General features: G+C 43.8%; 1 protein-coding gene across 1 annotated transcript; it reads left to right on the top strand.

The window, feature by feature from the left end:
- The first annotated feature begins 18628 nt into the window (after positions 1-18628).
- Positions 18629-19066, top strand: LOC134934606 (uncharacterized). The gene has a single exon (XM_063930004.1). It carries the CDS (start codon positions 18629-18631, stop codon positions 19064-19066), a length of 438 nt encoding a protein of 145 aa, XP_063786074.1.
- The last annotated feature ends 6900 nt before the right edge of the window (positions 19067-25966 follow it).

The raw sequence follows: 25966 nt of genomic DNA, 5'->3' as shown, positions 1-25966 counted from the left end.
TGCAGAGACACAAGCACTTTCTTTCATGTGAGAAATCCATTTCTATTTTTTATTTATTTAACTTTTGTCATTTTATTCACCTACCCAGGGATCGGGTTTTGGTGCTCTGGTGAGGCTACTGGTTATCGAGGCTCCTCGCCATTCCTGTGACTACCAGTGCAGTAAAGTGATGTTACAAAGTGGCAGCTCACTTTACAGCACCGGAGGTCACAGCAGCAGGGCACCCTGGTGACCAGCAGCCCTCCAGGAGCATCGATCACTGATCCCTGGATAGGTGAGTATGATCAGCAGTAGTAGGTTGATCACGGCAGGGGAGGTGCTCGATGGAGTCAGTAGCAGCGATGTCAGTGGTGGTGCATGCGCAGCGCATACTGTGGGTATTTTTATTAAGGAAACCCCCGATAATGTCGCTGAGTTACATCACAGGGATATAGCTTTCTCGCAAGCTCTGTCCCTGCATGTGATAACTGATACATCCACCTATCTCATTACAGATTGGGTTGATTTTATCACATCACATCCCATCCTCATCATCAGAAGGAACCAAGCCATGCTTCCGTTTGACTCAGTATCCCAAAATTCAGTATTGTTGGATTAAAACCACTTATCTCTAGCTTGAATATTTTTAGCAGGGAAGCAATTGCAGTATTGAAGGTACAGATGTTTCTACACTTACTCGGTGGCCATATGCCATATGGCATGAGACACCTGGCGTAACTGAGACTCTTTAAGAGAGGAGTAGAGTACCATATTTTTATTAACAGGCAGGCATATTTTCTTAAACTTATGAGGGGCTGTTCAAATCTTATCCACAATAAGACTTGAACAACACATGAATAACCCCCCCTTTCATGCATCGGAAAGATATTACTAAATTGATTCAGCAGCTACAATGTTATATTGCGGCTCCTACTGCTAACAATGGGGGTCATTCCGTGTTGTTCGCTCGTTATTTTTTTCTCGCAACGGAGCGATTAGTCGCTAATGCGCATGCGCAATGTCCGCAGTGCGACTGCGCCAAGTAAATTTGCTATGCAGTTAGGTATTTTACTCACGGCATTACAAGGTTTTTTCTTTGTTCTGGTGATCGTAGTGTGATTGACAAGAAGTGGGTGTTTCTGGGCGGAAACTGGCCGTTTTATGGGTGTGTGTGAAAAAACGCTACCGTTTCTGGGAAAAACGCGGGAGTGGCTGGAGAAACGGAGGAGTGTCTGGGCGAACGCTGGATGTGTTTGTGACGTCAAACCAGGAACGACACTGACTGAACTGATTGCAGATGCCGAGTAAGTCTGGAGCTACTCAGAAACTGCTAAGAAGTGTCTATTCGCAATTCTGCTAATCTTTCGTTCGCAATTTTGATAAGCTAAGATTCACTCCCAGTAGGCGGCGGCTTAGCGTGTGCAAAGCTGCTAAAAGCAGCTTGCGAGCGAACAACTCGGAATGACCCCCAATATCAGGATCTGTCATGAGGCTATCATATCCTCACCAGCTATTGGTAGGTGGCAATACTATTTCCCTATGGACAAACTGAGATTGCTGATCATCACTTCCTACAAATCTGTCAGCTCAGCTATTAAGTAGCATTGCTTCATTAATTTAAACATGAGAAATGTAATCCTTATTTATGGAATTAAGGGTGGAGACATGCAAATCTAAGTAAAGCCATATACCCAACATGCATACTGCTGTTTACTAGTTTATTAGGTTTAATTAGTGCAAAATATGGACTTAAAAGTAACTGAAAAGACATATATATAGTAAATAAATGACAGTAATAGTCTTATTATAACAGAAGTTATTTATATATCACTGCTATAAAAAAGTATTGCCTCATAAGTCAATACATAAGAGTACTGGGGCCTGATTCAAAGGTGGATGCAACTGGGTCCACTTTTGGCTGAGTTGCAGGGTAGATAATATGGTAATGCTAGTTTCAGCCTTCCCCTGGTGTAATTGTTGCACCGAAGTGTACACTGCCTGGCAGTGGCATTTCTAGAGAGGAGGGGACCCATGTGCAGACTCCGTGTGTGGGCCCCCCTCCTCTCCCATAGCTGTCACCGCTGCTGCTAGTGCTCTCAGCACTCAGACTCTGTCAAAGTGCCAGAGTCTACAGCGAATGAGCAGGACTCAGAAAAATGGCTACTACGCCATTTTTCCGAAGTCCCGCGCATGCGCTGTAGACTGGCACTGTGCCAGAGTCTCTAGGACTCAGTGCACTAGCAGCGGCAGTGACTGCTACGGGAGAGGGGGCCCATCCACAGTCACCGATGGACGCCAGAAAGGTAAGTATAGGAGAAATGGGTGCAGTGTGTGTGGTGTGGGCCCCCCTGGGACTCAGGGACCCATGTGCACCACACACACTGCACCCATTATAGATATGCCAGTGCTGCCTGGTAGTCCTGACACGCTGCCATTAGTGCACCATCCATTGTGAGTACCATGAACCCTATGGCAGGTGCTGTGTCTAGCTCTGAACATGGCCTCTGTGGCAGCGGTTGTGCATCTGTGATAGCGCCAGGAGACGTGGGTCCAGACATTGCCTAGGAGCCAGGATGCTGCACCACTCACTGACCCCCGCACGGCACCTAGCAACAGGCAGATGCAGGGAGCAGGGTCTCCTGGTACCTGCTCGGCACCTAACAACAGGCTGACACCGGGTGTTGGGAGCTGCCAGACTCCTAACAATGGGGACACTGCAGGCAGACGGCACTCCCCATTGCTTAGGAAATAGGTTACGTGCAGCAGGGCAGCTGCACTTATTTTGCAATTAGGGTTGGAGGACATTTATATGCAGTTCACTTCCCAAATTGCTGGTGATAGTTCCTGCTCTAAGTGAAAAGCTGTCAGCCTGTGAATACCTGTGATTCAGAGACCCTGTCTGACTGCTTTCCTGATCGGATCCAGCAAGCCTTGTATTCAGGTTTTGGTATGGAATTTCCACCCAGGCACTGTCTTTGCCTATATTTTATTTTCTCCACCTTGTGCATTGTTGCATTTATATTTGATTAAGTTGCTTTTCATATCCTGTGCATTGTTGCATTTACAAATCATTTGTGTAACATTCATTTCATCCTGTGCATTGTTGCATTTACAAATCATTTGTGTTAAATTTATTCCATCCTGTGCATTATTGCATCTGCAAGATCATCTGGGTTAATTTTGTGAATTTACCCCTGCCCAGCCTCCAATAGTCACCTTGTCCATACATAAAACCTGGGGGCATCTGAGTACGGGGTGGGCCTTATTCATCCTGAAAAGGTGGCAGCTATAGGAGAAGCCTAGCATTGCAGAAGGCTAAAAGACTGCAGTGGGTAGAGTGTCACAAGGCACTGCCTATAAACCTACAGAACTAAGCATAACAGTCTGGGAATGCAGCTGCTATCACTGAAACGCTGGTGACACTGCCATAACATATTGACAAGAGATCCATTTTTTTAATTGACTTCAGGCCACCTCCAGTCACTGACCTGGATCACCCATCACTTTGTCTATTAGTCTCTGGTACTCTCAGAAGCACCTTTGTGCATATACTTAGGGTAATACATGCGTCATATGGGTTTTGTCAAATTTTCGTACATGCACTAAGGTATTGCATATAGCTTGTTTGTGACTTAAAATCACACCCTTAATCCTCAATTAAAGAATTGTGGACTAAGAAATGTTAATCATTCCTTATATGGATATAGAGGCTCTCACCACTGAGTACATAGTGGAATATATGCATTTTACATAAAGCTGTTTCAAGATTATTTAAGATAGATTTACTACCGTGTTGGTTTGGTGGTATTTTCAACCCACTGTCCATGGCAGGCAGTTTTTCACCTCCAAGCCGCCAGATTTTTAATTTGGTGGTTTGGACAACGTTTTAACCACACTGGCAATGTGTGGCGAGTTTAAAATGGCCAAACTGCTGGTGGTTTACCGTTTAGCCAAACTGGTGGTGGTTTCCTATAAACCAGTCACACCTGTACTGTATGGCCAATCAGAAGGTGAGGCCTTTCAATACAGTTTTATTGAGGCAATCATTACAAAATGATGAAGGAGGAAAATAACATCAAGAAAATTATTGAGGGCAATATTATTTTATTAAAATAATTATGTGCAAAAATAATGTTTCATTTTGATTAAGAGATCACTCTTCGTAGGCAAACGCAAGGGAGGTTTCTGGTTGCCTGGAAACCCCCCTCTCTAGCCCACACCATGAACACTATAGCTATTGTATATAATACAATTTTACTAGAGATGCATGTTTTAAAATCTCCTCAGTATTACATATAAAATAATTAGCACTACCGGTGGATCATTTAAAAAGTGTCTGCCAGAAATGAATACATGCGTATACACCAACAAATAGAGGTGCTCTGCTATAGACCATCTATAGTGTTAATGATTAATACTGTAATGTGTACATTTATGTTCGGGGCAGTTTCTAGGTTCTTCTGCCTTTCCCCCAGACTTGCTCCAATGCGCTGGATTGGTGCCCACATCTGATATAAAGCATTCAGCTCAGGCAGGATGTCCCTACTGCCACATCTAATGGCTTACTGTGATCGCTGGCCCTGTATATGTGGGAATTATGACATACAGTACATTGCACTTTGTATGATGCATGTTATAGCTGCTTCAGTGCTAATTTTGGATTCTTCATGAACTGGCCACATGCACTCCAACATCAAGCAGTTGGAAACCCCCAATTAGAAATCCTGCGTTTGCCATGCTCTTATGTATTAATTATATTATAGGAGCTGTATTAGTCAATTGATCTTAAAAAAATTAATTTAAGAAGATGGCGACATTTATTATTTTATGATGTGTGCTCCATTTGTAAGAAATGTTGTATCTGGGCCTGGTTCAGAGATGTACGCAAATGCATTCGCAGCTGCTGTGTGAAATTATGCAAATGTCTCTGCCACCTGAATTTGTATTGAGACGCCCACAGAAGGCTTTGCAAATTCCAGCAACTCCATACAAAGACACTGTACCCGCCACAGATTAGTCAGTTATCATAATTCAGAGTAGCTGTATGCTCGCCAGAAACACTGCTCTTGCTTACGAAATAGCAGATGCAGTCTCAAACACTACCCCAAAACGGTCCCAACACGCCAGTCCCCATTACCACACACAAACACTTCCTGACTGTCAATCAGTTTGGAAATAAATCCTCTCTGCGACAGCCATGACAAGACCATTGTGGCACATGTGCAGTACGATTTAGACCTATGCACTGATAGAAAATAATTGGTCAATTGCAAAAAACTCGGGTTTGCGTACAACTCTGAATCAGGCCCACTGTCATTAATTTTGTATCCATGTATATTCATAAAATAATACTGCCACCATAAGAATATTAGGGGTCTATTCATGAGGCAGTGAAAATCGTGGAGTATTGAGCCAGTGGAGAAGTTGCCCATGGCAACCAATCAGCTGCTCTGTATAATTTTCTAGTATACAAATTATAAATGTTACTTCAATGCTGATTGGTTCTTCTCCACTGGCTCACTTCTCCACAGTTTTCACTGCTTCATGCATAGACCCCTTATTCATTTAAATTTTTCTCCTTCATCAATACATAATAATTGCCTTCATTAAAAGTGCAGTGAGCCCAACCAGCATCTTGTTTATGCTATTTCACTAGTCTCAACTGCTTTTATTGTATGGTACGGTTTCTGGTGTTTTTTTTTTTGTGGTTTACAAAACTGCCCATCAATATATTTAATGATTTCTAGCCTATAATAACAGAAAATCTGGATGGCGATGTGTTTGATGGCTGTTAAACTTCATGTTTCTGTCATTTTTTTGGGCAGTTTTACCTTTAAACTACTGAAAATCTAAAAGGAATTCTGGTGGTTTTGGTTCACTTTAGTAAATCTACCCCTATTTATCTCTCACCTGTGTAAGATATACAAAATTAAAGGAAATACTGTATATGGTATGAACCTTGCAGTGAATTCAACGTGCCAAAGTGTAAATATCCCTGTTTATCCTAACAAAAACATATTACCTGACTGAGCCTTATTTATGGCTTGAATAAATTGATAAAGTGAGGAGACGTCGGTGCTTGTGTCAGTTTTATGCATGTGAAGTGTTTCATTAAATTGTATTGGAGTGCGCACACCCTGCCAACGTGCAACATGGAAAACGAAATGGGATCATTGATTTAGTCAATTCCAGAGACTGACCGCAGTTTTGGTCCTTATTTCACAGAGCCGGCGCTGTTTAAAGTACAAAATCTATAAGTAAATAGAAACCGAGGGCAAGCTCATGACGTTTCCCCGAACCTCTATCAGCTCCAGGGATATTCCTAAGAAACTGAGGGGCAGATTTATTAAGCCTGGTGAAGTGATAAAGTGGAAGGTGATAACGCACCAGCCAAACAGCTCCTAACTGCCTTTTTTTAAACCCAGCATGTAACATGGAAGTTAGGAGCTGATTGGCTGGTGCGTTATCACCTTCCACTTTATCACTTCACCAGGCTTAATAAATCTGCCCCTGAATCTTAGGTGGCCTCTCTATTCTCCTTGGAGGTCCTGCAGTTATGGGATTCTTCTTGGAAAACAGAGATCCTTCTACCAACTTCATTTGCATGTGTAGAGGAAGAGTTTGAGAAAAGTTCCATGTTCACTGCAGTAGTGAAAACCTATCACAGGCCGTTCAGGCAGTACTAGTACCTCTATGGGGAATTGTTTCCTATAATAACCAATCCGATTCTACTTAATAATTTATCTACCACCTACTAAAATATAATAGCTAGAATCTGATTTGTTGCTATTGGCAACATCTTCTTTTTTTAAACCCGCACTTCAGTGAATATACCCATAAGTGTCAATAATGCATATCTGCACGCAAATCAAAAATACTTAACCAATAGCAGATACTTTAACAATTCCATGACTGGTTTTATAGTCACTAGCACCAATATAGGTGGTGCAGACAAAGGCCACATATCAAGACAGTGCTAACAAATCCTGTACTGTACATTTGCATTGCATATGCCTAAGAACCCACTTGCCATGGGAGCACATTACAACTGGCTACTCTGCAGTTCCAGCAATACTTGTTAAATATTCGTATGCGTATGGGGAGTCTTTAGTGGAAAAAAATAATGCCAGCTGCTTTACTGCTAGAGAGGGATATAGTTAATATCCTGACACTCAGGGTCCCGATGGTCAGAATGCCTACAGTGGCATCCTGACCGTCAGAATACAGATGGATCCCGATGGTAAGTACTAAGGTTAGGGTTAAGCACAAGGGGGAGGGTTAGGCTGCAGGGGAGGGGGACAGTTAGGGTTAGGCTGCAGGAGGGGTGGGTTAGGCTGTGAGAAAGGTGGGTTAGGGTTAAAATACTTGAATGTTGGGATGCCACTGTTGGCATTCTGACAATCGGGATCCTCTGAGCCAGGATATTGTTACCAACCCGCCAGAGATAACAGGGTTATAACCTAGATAGCTGTATGGGGGAGAGCAATGCTGTAATGAAAGCCATAAGTGGTGAAATAGGCTATTTGTCCTTTGATAACTAGAGGCCCATGTATAATAATCTTCTCACAGTTAAACAACTTTGGTGCATACTTGCCTACCCTCCCAGTAGCTGCGGAAGACTCACGATTTTTGTGTGTAGTTCCTGGAAGTACAGGCAGTTGTCCTACATCCCACCCGTTTCTAGTGAACCGGACAGGATGCTGAGATAAAGCAGGGATCTGCGTCTCTGTGTATAGGGTCTAAATGATGTAAAATTGCATAATTTTAGTCCAGCAACACCTACAGGGAGCCTCAAATTGCAGCATTTTACTGCTAATGGGGTGGGGGCTAACACGCAAGTGCCCAACCCCTTCCTATCCCCCAATACTGACTGCATCTCCTCTATGGGCTTCTCCTGGAAAGGAGAAATAAAAAGGTGGAGAGTATGTTTTGGTGCATACCATACCATAGCAGCAGGATGCAAATTAAATGCTATGTTTCAAGTTATTTATAAGATTGCAGATGTGGAGGTCAGAAGCAAATATTAAAGCATGCAAAAAGAAAAAGGTAGGCAGACACAAGTTCTAGGTCGCTAACATACAGACATACACACTTACCTAGTTTCTCAATCATTTCTGAAAGGCTGCAGCAGAGGTTCCCAAACTCAGCCCTCAAGGCACCCTAACAGTCCAGGTTTTAAGGATATCCAATTTAGAGATGTGCGGCGGACACTTTTTGGGTTTTGTGTTTTGGTTTAGGATCTGGATCTCTGTTCGTGTTTTGGTTCTGGATTGGTTTTGCCAAAACCACATTTTCGGGTTTCGGTTTTGGATATGAATGTTTTAAAAAAAAACCACAAAAACAGCTAAAATCACAGAATTTGGGTGAAATTTTGATCCTACGGTATTAGTAACCTCAATAACATTCATTTCCACTCATTTCCAGTCTATTCTGAACATCTCGCACTTCAAAATATTGTTTTTAAGCCAAAAGGTTGCACCGAGGTAGTTGGATGACTAAGCTAAGCGACACAAGTGGGTGGCACAAGCACCTGGCCCATCTAGGAGTGGCACTGCAGTGGCAGACAGGATGGCAGATTGAAAAAATAGGCCCCAAAGAGCACATCATGCAAACAAAAAAGAGGCGCAAGATGGAATTTGTCCTCCCACCCACCCTTATGTTGTTTAAACAGGACATGCACAGTTTAATAAACCCATCATTTCAGCGACAGGTGTTTCCCCTGGAAAAAAGCTTGCCAAGTTCTCCGAATTATAGCTAGCTACAAACATACCACCTCCATCTTTGATTACCTTTCACATTATGAGAAGAGGCAAGAGGAAGAGGACAGTGTTGAGAAGGTTATTAAAAATTAAACCGGCACACGCAATCAGGAACAACACACAGGCTTTCACCTCCACTCCTATATTGGTGTGGAACGGAAAGATCTTCAACCAAGCAAATATAGTATATAATTACCACATTACTAGACAAACTGAAAAACTAGGGGCCAAAGATTCTGAATTTGTACCCCCTTCTCCATTTTAAGGGATTAAGATAATCTCGGATTTAATGCTGGGATGCAAATAAACTGGTGTATACCACAGGATCAAGATTGGATATTTTCCCCTCCAGGGGGAGTCTGGAACTTATTTTGTGGGTTTCTTGCATTTTTATTTACATATTTTGTGGCAGATGCCTTATTTTTGTTTTTCACAGCTCCCAGTTACACGCATGTGAGCATACCTGTGTGTCCCAGTTACACACATGTGAGCATACCTGTGTGTCTTTTTTTTTTTTTTCATATTTAATTTTTTTAATAAATCAGCCCCTTATTTCTTTTAACAGCCCCTCCTGAGCCCCCACAGCAGCCCCGGATGGGGCAGGTTGAGTTCGGGTGAGTTCGGTACAGTACTAATCAGGACTGTGCAGTGACTTTTTTGTTATTGAGCCCCTGTCCTAGTGGAGCTTACCACTCTACAGTCGAAAATAATTTCATACTATAAGTAGTACTGTGGGAGGAAGCAATGCTAACTTCTGTGCCCACAGCATGCCTCAGCCTGGCAAGCCAGACATCTTCTTGGCTGTAGGCAGGGCCAGACTGGGACTAAAAATAGGCCCTGGCATTTTTGAAGCACACAGGCCCACCTCGGTGACTCCTCCCCTTATTATTCCTGACTCCTCCTACTTCCTAGTCTATGTGCTCTATAACACATACAAGTGTACATCATTTTATATTAAAACATACAAAACCAGTGGTTGAAGTGGAAATTTTGAAGTGGGGGAATGGAAAAGTGAAGGATGTAACTAAGCGCGCGCGCTCCGGAAAAGGGAGCGTGCCCACTCGAAAGGGGGCGTGTCCTTCCATGTAGTTTACCACTCCACATACCCCTTATGCACATTATGCACCACAATAGTAGGACCCCTTATACTATCTAGTACAGGTGCTCCTTTCACGTTATACCACACAGTTATGAGCCAAAATTCACATTATAGCACACACGATATGAGCCGAAATTCACATTATAGCACACGGTATGAGCCAAAATTCACATTATAGCACACGGTATGAGCCGAAATTCACATTATAGCACACGGTATGAGCCGATATTCACATTATAGCACACGGTATGAACCGAAATTCACATTATAGCACACTGAATGAGACGAAATTCACATTATAGCACCCGGTATGAGCCGAAATTCACATTATAGCACCCGGTATGAGCCGAAATTCACATTATAGCAGAAGTGACATATTATGAGAAATTCTAGCCTAATATACATTTTTCACTTCATATAGCAGAAATGTGGTTTGCAGATATTAGTACTAATTATGCAATTCCTTAAAAAAACACAAGTGACATAATCAAACAGCAAAGGGCATCAAAACTATAAAGAAAGTGCAGCAGTGGCAGTACCTGCCCATGGAATGTGAAGGGAAGAAGCTGTGCACCCAGCAGATGAGCAAAGAAGGCTGGAGCCAGTGCATGTGCTGCTTGCAGCAGCAGAAGTCTGCAGTGCAGTTTGAGACTCAGAGCGCAGGCAGGCAGGTGCATGATCTATGCATCTGTAGACGGCGCCCGCTGAGCTCGTCCCGCCCGCACCTTTTACACTCAGGCCGGCTTGGTCGCGTCCCACTGCCCGATCAGCTCCCCCCACCCGCATTGCTCTGCTCCCCTCATGGTTGATCCTAGATTCCCTCCGCTCATACCCCGGAGGCTTAGCCGCATCACTATGCAAATGACTCGGCCACTCAGCACAGTGCCACCCAGGAGGCGGTGCTGCTGGTCTTGTAATGGATGGACAAATTGGCCCACCTGGCCATCGGCCCTTCTGGCATTTGCCAGAAGTGCCAGATGGCCATTCCGGCCCTGGCTGTAGGCCACCATGAGACTCCATACTGGGCCTTATTCAGTAACTGTTTGTGCCTCACATGAGCTTCTGGCCCATCTATTGCTGCAGTGTAATGGCAAGCTGATGCAATACAAGATCACTGAAACTTTGTTCTTCTAACACCGCAAGGTCTTGCGATAACCCTACGCAGCCCTTAGGAAAAGAACCCTGTACAACAAATGCGCATTTTGTAAATAAATAATCCCAAAATGTGAAACATTAATAATAAATCAAAATTAAGGTTGACTAATTGGAGCCATTCATTTGAGGGAGTCCCTAACATGAAATAATTGAGAAGAACCTCTCTCTAATGCTCTGGCAGAAAATCTCTCTTTTACCTCTCCGGCAGTTGAGCTGGATTCTGATTCTGAGATTGACTGACTTTGGCCACAAATGTAGTCTCATTGGAAAATACTTTGTCAGAATTGCAATTTCCATTTCCACCTTTGTGGCTATGTTTTCACAAATATGTTTGTGATGTTGAAGCTTGTTTCATATCTGCTCTAGGCTTTAATTTAAACCTAGGATCAAGTACAGCAGCACCCCTGGAATTATACTGCAGCACCCCTGGACTTGTACAGCATAGGCAGCACCCCTGGAGAATTACACAGCACAGCAGACAGGCAACAGCACCCCTGAAACGGCAGTGGGGCAGCACTACTGGACTGATAAGGCAGAGGGGCAGCACCCCATGTAAGGCAGCATCCTGGATTGATGTGGGAAAAAAGACAAGCAAGATGAAATTGTCCTTGGGCTCTCCCACCCACCCTTATGATGTATAAACAGGGCATGCACACTTTAACAAACCAATCATTTCAGCAACAGGGTCTGCCACATGACTGTGGCTGAAATGATTAGTTTGTTTGGGCCTCCACCAAAAAAGAAGAAATTAATCTCTCCTTGCACAAACTGGCTCTACAGAGGCAAGATGACGTCCTCATCTGCAGATTCCCCCCCCCCCCCCCCCTTCAGAGTTTGCATCCTCATCCTTACAGAGGAATAATATTCAAACAAACCACATCATTTAGGTGTCAGTGGACTAACGTTTCTGAACTTGACAATGTCATGATAAATGCGCTGCAGGTGACATATAAGGGAGGATGTTCTTAGGTGGTTAACGTCCTTACCCCTACTTATTGTGGATTGACAAAGGCAACACATGGCTTGACACCTGTTGTCCAGATTTGTGGGGAAATAATTCCACACTGAAGAGGTGTCTTTTTTTGGTATTTTGCCCAGGCATGACAATGGGCTTTTTCATTCCCTGGTCAACAGCTGTCCCCACTGATGCCTTATCTAAACAAACCACATCACCATCAGAATCCTCATCATCAACTTCCTCCTCAGCGCCAGCTTCACCAATATCCTCCTCATCCTGGTGTACTTCTACAGTGACATCCTCAATCTCAATATCAGCAACTGGACTGGCGGTGCTCCTCCCAGCACTTGCAGAGGGCGTGCAAATGGTGGTAGGAGCCTCCTCTATCCGTACAGTGTTGTGAAGGTCAGGTCTAATCATCGCAACTGCGGACAGTGCCAGCACCCCTGTATTTTACCAACACCCCTGTAATTTTACAGCTTACAGGACCAGTGTAATTTAATTTAGTTTAACAACAGCACCCCTGTATTTTTACAGCATACAGGACCAGTGTACTTTTATTTTAACAACAGCACCCCTGTATTTTTACAGCATACATGACCAGTGTACTTTTAGTTTAACAACAGCACCCCTGTATTATTACAGCATACAGGGCCAGTGTACTTTTATTTTAACAACAGAACCCCTGAATTTTAAAAGCATAGAGGGACAGTGTACATTTATTTTCACTGCACCCCTGATTTTTTTACAGCATATAAGACAGGGCCAGTGTACATTTATTTTCACTGCACCCCTGAATTTTTAAAGCATACAAGACAGAGCCAGTGTACATTTATTTACACTGCACCCCTGGATTTTTACAGGATATAAGACAGGGCCAGTGTACATTTATTTTCACTGCACCCCTGATTTTTACAGCTTACAAGACAGGGCCAGTGTACATTTAAGTTCACTGCACCACTTAATTTTTACAGCATACAAGACAGGGCCAGTGTACATTTATTTTAACAACAGCACCCCTGAATTTTTACAGCATACAAGAAAGGGCAGGTGTACTTTTATTTTAATAACAGCACCCCTGAATATTTACAGTATACAAGACAGGGCCAGTGTACTTTTATTTTAACAACAGCACCCCTGAATTTTTACAGCATACAAGACAGGGCCAGCACCCCTGTATTTTCACTGCATACAGGAGGACAGTGCCCCTGCCCCCTGTACAACACAGTGTCAGCCAGGACAGCAACACCCATGTACAGCTGCAGCACCCCTAACAGCACATGAATCACCAGTGACAGACAGGACAGCACCCCCAACATCACAGGAACACCATAGTGACAGGAACAGCACCCTACAGAGCACACACTGACCCCACCCGACGCCACCACCCACAGAGAGAGACAGAGGTCTGTCTCTCTCACTCTCCAAGTCCAGAGTAAAAATGGCAGCGACGCGCATCTGTTTATATGGAATCCAAAACCGACAGCGGGATGATGACATTTTGCCTCGTTCTGGTTTCTGAGTCTGGCAGGAAGTCCTGAGCCGGACTCGATTTGGTTTTCTGAGAACCGAACCTGCTCATCTCTAATATCCATGCTTGTCCACAGATCGTATAATCAAACTGACTGAGGTACTAATTCATAGAGATGTACGCCAACCCCATGTTTTGGTTTTGGACCAGTTTTAGCTTTACCCTTTACACCCCCCACAAGTATACCTGTGCTGTGGCTGGCGGCACTATCTTCCCAGTGATCTCTTTGGGAAGATAGTGCCGCACATAGATAGTGCCGCACTGTGCCAGAATCTGTGCTCGCTAGTGGCCAGTGTTACTTCACAAATATCACTGGTAAGATGGCACTGGCCGGGGGGAGGGAACTGCTTCCTGGTCAAGTAAGATAGGAAGCGGGTGCCCTCCCCCATGCCCCCCCACCACCCTTTTTAAGATAAGCCCCCTTAATGGGGACCCGTGAGGCTCTCTATGCCCCTGGGGTTGGACACAGTGCAGGTCAGATACAGTGCTGGACAGATACACCAATAGTGCACTTGCTGTGACAGGGGGTGCTGGCGGTGTCCTTATTGCAGGGGTGTTGGCAGTGCTGGCGGTGCTCTCAGTGCAAGGTTGTCGGCAGTGTCCTCAGTGCAGGGGTGTCGGCAGTGTCCTCAGTGCAAGGGTGCTGGCAGTGTCCTCAGTGCAGGGGCACCAGTGGTGTTGGCAGTGCGATGGTTCCAGCAGTGCGGGGGTGGCGGTAGCATCAGAACTGTGGCGATGCCAGCATTGTCCTCAGAGCAGGGATGTAAGTGGTGTCCTCAATGCGGGGGATCCAGCAGTGTTCTCAGTGCAGGGGTGCCGGCAGTGTCCTCAGTGAAGGGGTGCTGAGAGTGTTGGCAGTGCGAGGGTGCTGGCAGTGCAGGTGTGATGGTAGCGTCAGCAGTGGGGATGCCCGCGTTGTAGGCAGTGTGGGGGTGCCGGTAGTGTCTGCAGCGGGGATTCCAGCATTGTCCTCATTTTGAGGGTCCTGGCAGTGTCCTCACTGCAGGGGTGCCAGCAGTGTTTGCAGAGATGGGGTGCAGGCAGTGTCCGCAAAATGAGTGTAGCCAACATCTTGCCTCCACTCTGCCTGCCTGCCCTTCCATGCCCGTTAAAGTCAATGGCAAAGCACTTATTTGGCTTAGTGCCGCGATTGACGACCAATCAGCGGTAACCCCATTGATGTAAATAGGACTGGCGCCTGAATACTAACCCAGTGTGATCTGCGGGAGAATTATGTTTTGCCTCGAATTGAGATCAGAGGCTGGCTGGCCGATCTAAGCCTCACCTCGAATCCTGAAAGGTTAGGTGGGCTTGGTTCTCTGAGAACCCGAGCCCGCTCAGCTCTACTGTTAGGGTGCCTTGAGAACCACGTTTGGGAACCACTGGGCTACAGTACATTCATTAATATTAACTGGTCATACTTGTAAACTCCAACAAGTTTTGCAACACTGATCAAATTTGTAATCAAGTTATATTAACTGAAGCACTCACATCTTGCTTTCCAGCTTTTTATGCATTGATAAATAATACATTTACGGGTTATTTACTGTTATATTGTGTACTCTTGTTATTTTAGTTGTTTTCTACTAACTGGACAGGCAAAATCCTGTAGAAAGTCTTGAGCTGTACATCATATGAGTCTCACAGTCCCACATAAGAAATCAGTAAAAAGAGTGTTAGGATACGGTGTGGGAGCGGATCTCAGCTACAGAGACTCACAGCATTCTGTTGCATGTATTGCGGCTCCGGAGCCGACGCTGAGCCAGGCACCACATCTTCTCTACAGCGGGAGACAGACTGCACAGCTGTGCAGTCCTCCATCCCTCACCAGCGGAGACAACTCCTGATAAGTACCGCTACCACTGCTGTTACCTTGTATGATATAAGGGCCCCTATTTGCCTATATCAGTATTACATCTGAGTCACCTGTGTTCACTGAATAAACCTGGATTACTGTTTAAGTCATTAAGCGTGTGGACTGACGTCACTGCACCAGGCAATTCAAATACACTCTGCCAACAGGTTATGGGCCCAGTCCTGCACCCCAGATCCTCCTGTGCCTGAAGATTAACCCCCTGAGTGCTTTTAAATAATCACACAGACAAAGTTTAAAGTGACATTTTATACAAGTGAAGAAAGGCTGTATAACACAGGACACAGCATGATCTTTGCTAAGCTAAAAAGGTTCAGAGAACTATGCTACATGGAAGTTTGCCATGGAGATGCAGCTTAAGCGGGAAAAGTTGCGAAAGGTTACTATAGACCCAGGAGCAGGTACAAACCCAGATGACGTAGACAGAGCCATCGGGACGATTTAGGTTTAGCTGTGGAGCAGCATGTCTATTCAGTAGTCAGTGGGAAAGTGTCAGCTAAGTACATGTCAACAGCCCTGCAAAATGCATATGAAAATAAAGGTCTAATGAGAAGGATAAATTTGATACGCATGCTATATGGAACAAAACTGAGTGCCTGCAAGGACATGAATGATTACATTGATAAGTTATTGTCGATAGCTCAGCAGTTGGCATCTGTGTGGGGCACAGGTGGACGAGGAAGAAGTGGCAGTGACTATGTTACAGAATCTGATGCCAGAATTTGGTGGTTGCTTTAGAGTCAAATGACACTAAACTGACAATAGAGATTGTAAGGGCCAAGTTGCTGCAGTTCCAAGAACGTATTCCAGTCGAGACCATAGCTGAGGGTTTTGCCTTGATCACAAAGGGCACAAAGTCCAAAAAGCACAGATTCAAATGTTTTGTATGTCACAAGATAGGACATAAAGCTTCAGATCACAGAATAAGAAATTCCAGTGGTGCACAGAAGCAGTATGACAAGCCAAATGAGTCAGCACTGAATGTAACAGACAGTCACAGGAAGGATTGCTGGTAAATGGACTCAGGGGCAACTAGACATTTCAGTTGATATAAGCATTGGTTCAATTCTTTTACACCATGTGTTCCCACTACAGTTACAGGGATTGGAAATAAGGTCCTTACTGCATTGCAAGCTGGGACAATCACAGTACGTTTAAGAATTAGGAGAAACAGTTGTTACAGATATCCAAGATGTGTTGTATGTGCCTGATTTAGGAAGTAATCTCATTGCTATCAGCGTCCCAGAGAAAAAAGGCTACAGATTCCAATTTTAGAAGGGCAAATGTATGGTGCAGAATAAAAGAGGGACTGTTATTGCTTCAGCAACCTGGTGCAACCAACTATATGTCCTGGACACTAAGGAGGGTACTGCAATGATGGCTACTGATGAAAAACAGTCAATGGAGCTGTGGCACAATTCTTGGGTAATCTGGGATCTAAAAACAACCAGAAACTGCTAGATGAAATGGTAACAGGGATCACCGTGAGAAACGCTGTAAGACCCATGTGTGAGAGTTGCATAAAAGACAAGCAAACTCGCAACCCATTTCCAAAGTTAGTTAATAGAGCAGAGACACTGTTAGTGTGTGTGGTCCAATGGAGGAAGAATCAATCAGTGGATACAGGTATTTCATGACTCTCATTGATAACGCCACAAGAATGACACACATGTATTTCCTTAAAGAAAAGAGTGAAGTGGTCAACAAAATTGTGGAATACAAAAACCTGGTGAAGAATCAGACAGGTCTGAAACTAAATATCCTGAGATCAGACAACGGTGGAGAGTATGATAACAAAGTCTTAGCCGCATTCCTTAGGAAATATGGCATAAAGCATCAGCTAACAATTGCCTACACACCGGAACAGAATGGCGTGAATGAGCAGGAAAACCGCACAATTTCTGAGAGAGCACGAACTATGTTAAGTGATGCTGGCCTGGAAAATAAGTTTTGGGCAGACGCAATATCTACTGCAGTATACCTAAAGAATTGTGCACCTACAGTGGCCGTCAAAGGTAAAATGCCACTGGAGGCGTGGTCCAGGAAAAAGCCAAGTGTCAGTCATCTTCGTGTCTTTGGGAGCAAAACTTTTGCACATATACCAAAGGAGAAAAGGAGAAAGCTAGATTCAAAATCCATAGAATGTATAATGCTCGGGTACTGCGACGAAAGCAAAGGATACAGACTTTGGGATGTTACAAGTAAACATCTTCTTAAATCCAGAGAGGTCGTATTCTACGAGGCAGCAAAACTAACTGGAGCAGTGGAGCAACAAGAAAATGTATCATTGGCTATACAAGCAGCAGAAAGCGTGTCTGAATCTGAGAGTGTCAACGCAGACAACAAGTCTAGGAACAGAAGTTCCATGAGGAGCAACAAAGGTGTTCCAGCCAAGAAATACAGTGAGGAGTATGCAAACATAGCTTCCTGTGAACCTCAAAACATACAGGAAGCAAAGTCAAGCAGTGACTGGACAGAGTGGAAGTCAGCAATTGATACAGAGCTGTCAGCACTAAATGAGTACAGTACATGGACTATTGTTGATAGACCAAGTGACCGTAAAATGATTAAAAACAAGTGGGTTTTCTGCAAGAAGTTGAACGCAGATGGTACAGCAGCTCATTACAAAGCCCGGCTTGTTGCCAAGGGATATACCCAGAAGTATGGAATTGATTACGGAGAGATCAACTCACCAGTCACAAGGTATAGCACCTTAAAGTTAGTGATTGCTGTTGCTACACTACATGATCTACTGTTAAATCAGTTAGACTTTGATTCTGTATTCCTGAATGGAGAGGTAGTTGAGGAAATTTACATGGAACTGCCTGAACACTACGATATGGATATATTCTAAAATGGGACAGTTTGTCTCTTAAAGAAGTCACTACACGGCCTCAAGCAAAGTGGTAGTTGCTGGTATGTAAAGTTGGATGCAGCGTTACTAGACATGAACTTTGTTAGGTCAGAGACTGATCATCACTGCCTATACCACAAAACTATTGAAGAAAAGTTGTTCATCATAGCTATCTATGTGGATGATTTACTTTTGGCAGGTCAAGAAGATCACATCACTGGTGTCAAGCACCAGCTTAAACAAAGATTCAAGGTGAAAGATCTAGGCCCTGCAAATCATCTATTAGGTACGAAAATTGTACAAAACCTGCAAGAGGGAACTGTCACAATTGACCAATAAACATTAATTGAGGCAATAATTTCCAAATACTGAATGACAGATGCAAAACCAGTAAGTACTCACATTTATAAAAGTACAAAGATGGTCAAGGCCATGTCACCAAGTAGCAAGGGGGAGATAGAGGAAATACAAGAAATCGCTTTTCAAAATGCAATTGATAGTTTGATGTATGCAAGTATTGGGACACGACCTGACATCACACATGCAGTGAGTCAGGCAAGCCAGTTCACAATCAATCCTGGGAGACAACACTGGATAAAGAGAATACTAAGGTACCTAAAAGGTACAAGTTCACTAAAGCTGAGATTTACAAGATCAACAGATACCAGCTTAAAAGTATTCTGTGATGCCGAATGGGGATCAGATGAGGATGATAGATGTTCTTATACTAGATACCTGTTTGCACTGGCAGGTGCAGCCGTCAACTGGGCAAGTAGGAAACAACCCACAGATGCTCTTTCTACAACAGAGGCAGAGTACATGCGCTCACAGACACTCCAAAAGAAGAGCTTTGGATAAGAGTGACTTTATGTGAATTAGGTCTACTTTACCACAGTGAGATCATCAACATAAAGTGTGATAACAAGTGAGCAATTGATCTTTCTTGTAGCACAAAGCATCATGGACGGTCTAAGCACATTGCTATAAGACATCACTTCATCTGTGAGTTGGTGGAAAGTAAGTTCGTCAATGTGGAATACAGTATGTTGCAAGTGAAGAAAATATTGCCGACATGTTGACAAAAGGACTGTCATCACACTTGTTACATGCATTCCTGATGGAATATGGACTAGACTATGGTTAATGTTGATTTATTCTTATTGTTTTGCATCACATTATATTTTCGGTTACATGAATGACAATTGATTTGTTTGATAAAATGTCATGTTCTTTAAATTTGTGACTGGAGACAGTCTTAAGCGAGGGGGAGTGTTAGGATATGTTGCGCTCTGTGTCTGTCTCCTTCTACACAGCAGTCTATGGGCGAATCCCCTAGTGTTAATTCCCTAGTGCCAAGAGTTCCTTGGAGGCGGAGCTATGTGATGTAATCCCAGCTCCTCCATTTTAGAGTGAGTGAGAGAAACTGAGTACTAGTGTGTGCAAGCATGTGAGCTGAGACCGGGAGAGGATCTCGGCTACATAGCCTCACAGCGTTCCATTGCATGTATTGCGGCTCTGGAGCTGACGCTGAGCCGGGCACCGCATCTTCTCTACAGTGGGAATCAGACTGCACGGCTGTGCAGTCCTCCATCCCTCACCACCGGAGACAACTCCTGATAAGTACCGCTACCACTGCTGTTACCTTGTATGATATAAGGGCCTCTAATTGCCTATATCAGTGTTACATCAGAGTCACCTGTGTTCACTGACTAAAACTGCATTACTGTTTAAGTCATTAAGTGTGTGGACTGACGTCACTGCACCAGGCAATTCAAATACACTCTGCCAACAAAGAGCCCCATACACCAGGGACGGATTGTCGCAATTCAGCGATTCCCATATGCCTGGGTTGTTGAATTGCTGAAATCCAACATGTTAGATTTCACAGATTTGGGGATCAAGATCAAAATATGATTAGCAAATCTGTCATTTTTTACATAGAGAATTTGGACGTTCCTCTGATGGATCGGCGATCATCCGTGGATCATCATTTCTGATCTGATTAGAGGATCGGGAAATCAGGCATTAGGTTAAGGGGGCCTTAAGTCCTCTGTGCTGAATCCTCTCCGCAGCTCTGTATATTTTTATTTCCCATTGATCTTTCAGGTAAGATAATAATTAGATTTGCTTTTCTTTAGCCAGCCGACAATTGCATGTGTGTCTTATTTATATCTTATAGTCTGTATTCAACATAAAAAAAAATTCTACAAAACATTGACAGTCACCAACAGTGTTGAAGAAAAAAGGAGTAATTATATCTTTGTACATTTCCTTGTAGATCTTGTATTGTACATGACAGGGCTAAATTCTCACTAATGACTGACTCAGACATGCCTTATTCCTACTACATTCCACCTTCTACACAGGGGAACTTTAGACTTTCACCCAGCGTTGTAATGACTGATCTCATGGGAAGATACATATAATAGCTTGTGTTTTTTTCCAAATTTATTATGCATGCCTCTAGATAATGTAAATCAATTAGAAGCTAGTTTAAGCATGTAGTAAAATCAACAGTGGGATGACATATCTCTTTTATGAGATAAATCATCAGAGGTGAAGAATGTTTAAAAACTGACACCACAGATCTGTTTCAGATAGGAGAGATATGGCCTTCCATTATTGCGAGCCAAGCATGAACAAAAGTATGAATATGGCATAAGTGTTAGGATAATTTATGGCAAGGTATGTAAAGATCTAAAACATTGAGACATACTATGGATGCTTTCAGGAATCCCATTAACAGTGATATTTAAATAAATAAATCCTTTAAACAGGATTCATGTATAGGAGGTGTATCCCACTCCCTAGAGAATATTCTCTACCATAGGCTGGGCCATACAGAGAGTTGTGCTACCCGAGTGCAGCACAGCCTCCCATCTCTCTATTCACCCACATCCCCGTCTGCTTGTGGCTGGCTCATAGAAGGGGAAAACCTGGGTTTTTACTGCATCTTTCCTTTAGTACATCCCAACCAAAAATACATTAGATAAGCAAAAAGTTGTAAATGACCACGGCTTATTGGATACGGCACTGTTCTGCGTGGCTAATTCCCTGAGTGCTGCCATATGAACTTCTATGCAGATCACATAATAGCACACACAAGAGCAGGTACCTATGAGTAGAGACTTCCTGATGAGTGCACCCCCCCTCCGCCCTTACCTTTCTGTTATCTTGTGGGTATAGCCGTTGCCCCTGTGCAGCGGCTATTGCTGCCCCTTCCCCCGGAACATCATGCCATGCCACTTTGCGACCCACGTGTAACTGCATTAAGAAGTGCCATGGCCACTCCTCCCCCTGGCCACTCTATACGGCCCTGAACATGTCTCCTGGCCTCTCTATACGGCCCTGAACATGAACATCTTCCTAGTTCACCTCACAGTTTTACCCCACCCCAGTCCTTTATACTGTAATACACCTTTCAGACTGCATTTGGTGCTTCCCAGGTGACCAATCTCGGGTGCAATCCACCTTGGCCCCTTTCACAGCGGCATCCCCAGCCTGGCATATTGCCTGGTTGGTGATGTCAGCGGTGATGAGCTCGGAGGCGACACTTGGAGATCAGATGATTTCCATGCGCCGCCCATCCATAATTTCTGAACGGGAAATGGGCTGCATCGACACGGCAACCTGTTCACACCGCACAGCGACCAGGGTTGAATGGTGTCCAACCTTGGTCGCTACCAGGGTTGAAATACCGGGTCGCTCGACCCAGGAAATTTCCTCTGGGCCCTTTCAGACTGCACAGCAACTCAGGTTAAGCGCACTCATGTGCAATAACCCAGGTTACAAGCTGGTCGGTCTGAAAGGGGTATCAGCTTTCACAAGCTGGGCCCTCTGCCTTCTTGTTCTCTCCCCGCACTATCCCTATCACAGTCTTTGATCCTTTCTACCTGTTCTTTCCAGGACACTGGGTTATTCACTACTGTTGTGGTTTGATGTTTACCCATGTATTGGCTGAACTTATTTATACTATATTATATTGTTTGTTTACACTGTTGTAATTCTCCTGGTATGTTACTATGAACACTTATTGATGACATATAAATAAAAGATAATACTACTATTATTATTATTATTATTATTATTAATAATAATAAATAGATATTATTATTATTCTTCTATCTCCATCATATGGGAATCTTAAATACAGGAAATGCGATCAACCATTGCAAGAAGGTACATTTCATTTCTTTTATAGCAATGATGCAAATAATATAATAGAAAACGGTTATATTCACTCTTTATTTGTGGTATAATAAGATCTTATTCTGGTGCCATTGTGGAAGACTTCAAGAATATCTCTTAAAATGTATGGAAGTGTGTGGAGCTGAAGATAAAATCAACTTCAAGGAAGTGTATGAGCTATACTAATGGTTCATCAGGATACAGTGAATGCTTCATTACAAGTAATTGAGAGTATTATGATTCCTCAATCTAATGAAGTTCATCTTTTGGCAGTCTTTGACCTTTTTATTGAATATCCTTCTTTCAGCTCTGAACTCTCAATCATAACCATTGTATGCTTTAGCAACTGCTCACGCCTGCTTTACACTAAGATTCTAGGTTAAGCTTTAATGCCAGTATTATCTCCAGTGCTTGTTAATGTCTACTTTGCATTTTAACAGCCTTTGTCTTAAGAAGCCTAACAATGTGACATTATAACCATTTCAATAAGAAAATGCACATGCAATCTTATGGAACTGTAAACACTATATTTACAAGGTCATAGTGTTAAATAAAGGCAACAATTTTGTTTAGTCTCTTCACTAATGGCATTTAACAGATGGTACTGTAGCTCTGCAAATCATACACTGAGCAATGAATTATGCACATTTCAGAGCAATAAGCCAGGGATCCCTTGTTGTTCATTCTGTGCACATATTGCATGGGCTACTGCAAATGGCCAACAAGTGACACTTACTAGTCTTCTGCCCTTAATATAAAAGGTTGTGATAAGGTATTCTCATCTATGTCTTACCCAGGGGCATTTCTAGAAAGGAGGAGGACGTGTGCAGGCTCAGTCTGGGACACTTTCCCTCTAGACAGCAGCAGCGCTTAGCTCTGGGCACTAGGGTCCCTAGGGGATCCTTGCGCTGTCCCAAAGTCTACAGCACATGGGCAGATCTCCAGGAAAATGGTGCGGCAGTAATTTTTCTGCTGCGCATGTGCAAAACACTGGGCAAATAGCGCTTAGCCATTTTCCCAGTGATTTCTGCAGCACTGCTGCTGTGCCGCAGGACTCCGGAGGGTAAGTATTACAAATAATGGTTGCATGGTGTGCGGTGTGAGACCCCCTGGACCCCAAGGGCCCCTGTGCAGCACATACACTGCACCCATTATAAATACGCCGGCGGTCCTACACACAAACCCTAACGAAGAGACCAGTTCCTTCCAGGTGTCAATCAGAACTCTGTACTACCACCCCATGTGCAGAGCAAGGGTGGAGTTCCTCAATGTGAAGTAACACAGACCAAACCAAAATTATGGTGTATAGAATTATGTGCTTTTACCATATTGTATCTTCTACATAATGGCTTTAAAGCTTTCCATCTGTTTGTATAATTAAACGTTTAAGTTGATCATTCTTTTCTTGTCCTCTTACATTCATGGGGTGATCAGAGGGAATTTGCACCACTGTCCATGAGTAACTTCCTATGCTTTTGCAGTAGTCAGTTCAAACCACAGAGCTTTGCATACAGTGCATCAGGAAAGTATTCACAGTGCTTCACTTTTTCCACATTTTGTTATGTTACAGCCTTATTCCAAAATAGAATTAAATGATTTTTTTCACTCCAAATTCTACACACAATACCCCATAATGACAATGTGAAAACAGTTTGAGATTTTTGCAAATTTATTACAAATAAAAAAAACTAAGAAATCACATGTACATAAGTATTCACAACCTTTGCCATGAACCTCACAATTGAGCTCAGGAGCATTCTGTTTCCACTGATCATCCTTGAGATGTTCCTACAGCTTAATTGGACTCCACCTGTGGTAAATTCAGTTGATTGGACATGATTTGCAAAGGCACACACCTGTCTATGTAACATACTTACCGACTTTTCAGCTGCTCTCTCCGGGAGAGAGCAGCCAGTTCGGACCAGCAGGGGCCGGGGAAGGGTAGTGACAAGGAGAGGGGGTGGAATAATTGCATGGCGGAGGCATGGTGGGGGTGTGGTTGAGGTATCACGTCATTTAAGCCACGCCCCCTATTGCATAATGCCGCTATTACCAACATTATACTGCAGGGGGTGTGGCTATGACACGATTCAACAAGAATCGCATCATCGACTGCCCAGACCGCCCACTTTATTCACTAAGTGGGTGGCCGGGCGGGGGGGGGGGGGGGGAGGGGGGGGCTGCACAAGAATCGGGAAACTTACCTGCTTTTCCAGGGGGCCAGGAGGGTCACCCAATTTTCGGGAGCCTCCCGGCCATTCCGGGAGAGTAGGCAAGTATGCTACGTAAGGTCCCACCCTTGACAGTGCATGTCTGAGCACAAACCAGGCATGAAGTCAAAGGAATTGTCTGTAGACCTCCGTGACAGGATTGTCTCATGGCACAAATCTGGAGAAGGGTACAGAATAATATCTGCTGCTTTGAAGGTCCCAATGAGCACAGTGGCCTACATCATCCCTAAATGCAAGAAGTTCAGAACCACCAGGACTCTTCCAAGAGCTGGCCATCCGTCTAAACTGAGCGATCAGGGGAGAAGGGCCCTAGTCAGGGATGTGACCAAGAACCCGATGGTCACTCTGGCAGAGCTACAGCTTTCCTCTGTGGAGAGAGGAGAACCTTCCAGAAGGACCAACATCTCTGCAGCAATCCACCAATCAGGCCTGTATCATAGAGTGGCCAGATGGAAGCCACTCTTTAGTAAAAAGCACATGGCAGCCCTCCTGGAGTTTGACAAAATACACCTGAAGGACTTTCAGACCATGAGAAACAAAATTCTCTAGTCTGACGAGACAAAGATTGAACTCTTTGGTGTGAATGCCAGGTGTCATGTTTGGAGGAAACCATGCACCATCCCTACAGTGAAACATGGTGGTGGCAGCATCATGCTGTGGGGATGTTTTTCAGTGGCAGGAACTGAAAGACTAGTCAGGATAGAAAAAAAGATGAATACAGCAATATACAGAGACATCATGGATGGAAACTTGCTCCAGAGGGCTCTTGACCTCAGACTGGGGTGATGGTTGATCTTTCAGCAGGACAACAACCCTAAGTACACAGCCAAGATATCAAAGGAGTGGCTTCAGGACAACTCCGTGAATGTCCTTGAGTGGCCCAGCCAGAGCCCAGACTTGAATCCAATTGAACATCTCTGGAGAGGTCTGAAAATGGCTTTGCACCGACACGTCCCATCCAACCTGATGGAGCTTTAGACGTGCTGCAAAGAGGAATGGGCAAAACTGCCCAAAGACAGGTGGGCCAAGCTTGTGGCATCATATTCAAAAAAAGACTTGGGGCTGTAATTGCTGCCAAAGGTGCATCAACAAAGTATTGAGAAAAGGCTGTGAATACTTATGTGCATGTGATTTTAGTTTTTTTTTTTTTTAATAAATTAGCAAAAATCTAAAAAAAAAAACTTTTTTCACATTGTCATTATGGGGTATTGTTTGTAGAATTTCGAGGGAAAATGAATTTATTCCATTTTGGAATAAGTCTGTAACATAACAAAATGTGGAAAAAGTGAAGAGCTGTGAATACTTTCCGGATGCACTGTATGTCTGGGAGCCACAGGAG

Source organism: Pseudophryne corroboree, chromosome 6 (assembly GCF_028390025.1).
Source record: "Pseudophryne corroboree isolate aPseCor3 chromosome 6, aPseCor3.hap2, whole genome shotgun sequence".
NCBI classification, from domain to species: domain Eukaryota; kingdom Metazoa; phylum Chordata; class Amphibia; order Anura; family Myobatrachidae; genus Pseudophryne; species Pseudophryne corroboree.
Note: the sequence above shows the minus strand (reverse complement) of the source record. Positions and strands in the feature narration are given on the sequence as shown.

Coding starts and splice junctions, on each gene's coding strand:
- LOC134934606 (XM_063930004.1), top strand. CDS start 18,629: ATGGTCAAGGCCATGTCACCAAGTAGCAAGGGGGAGATAGAGGAAATA.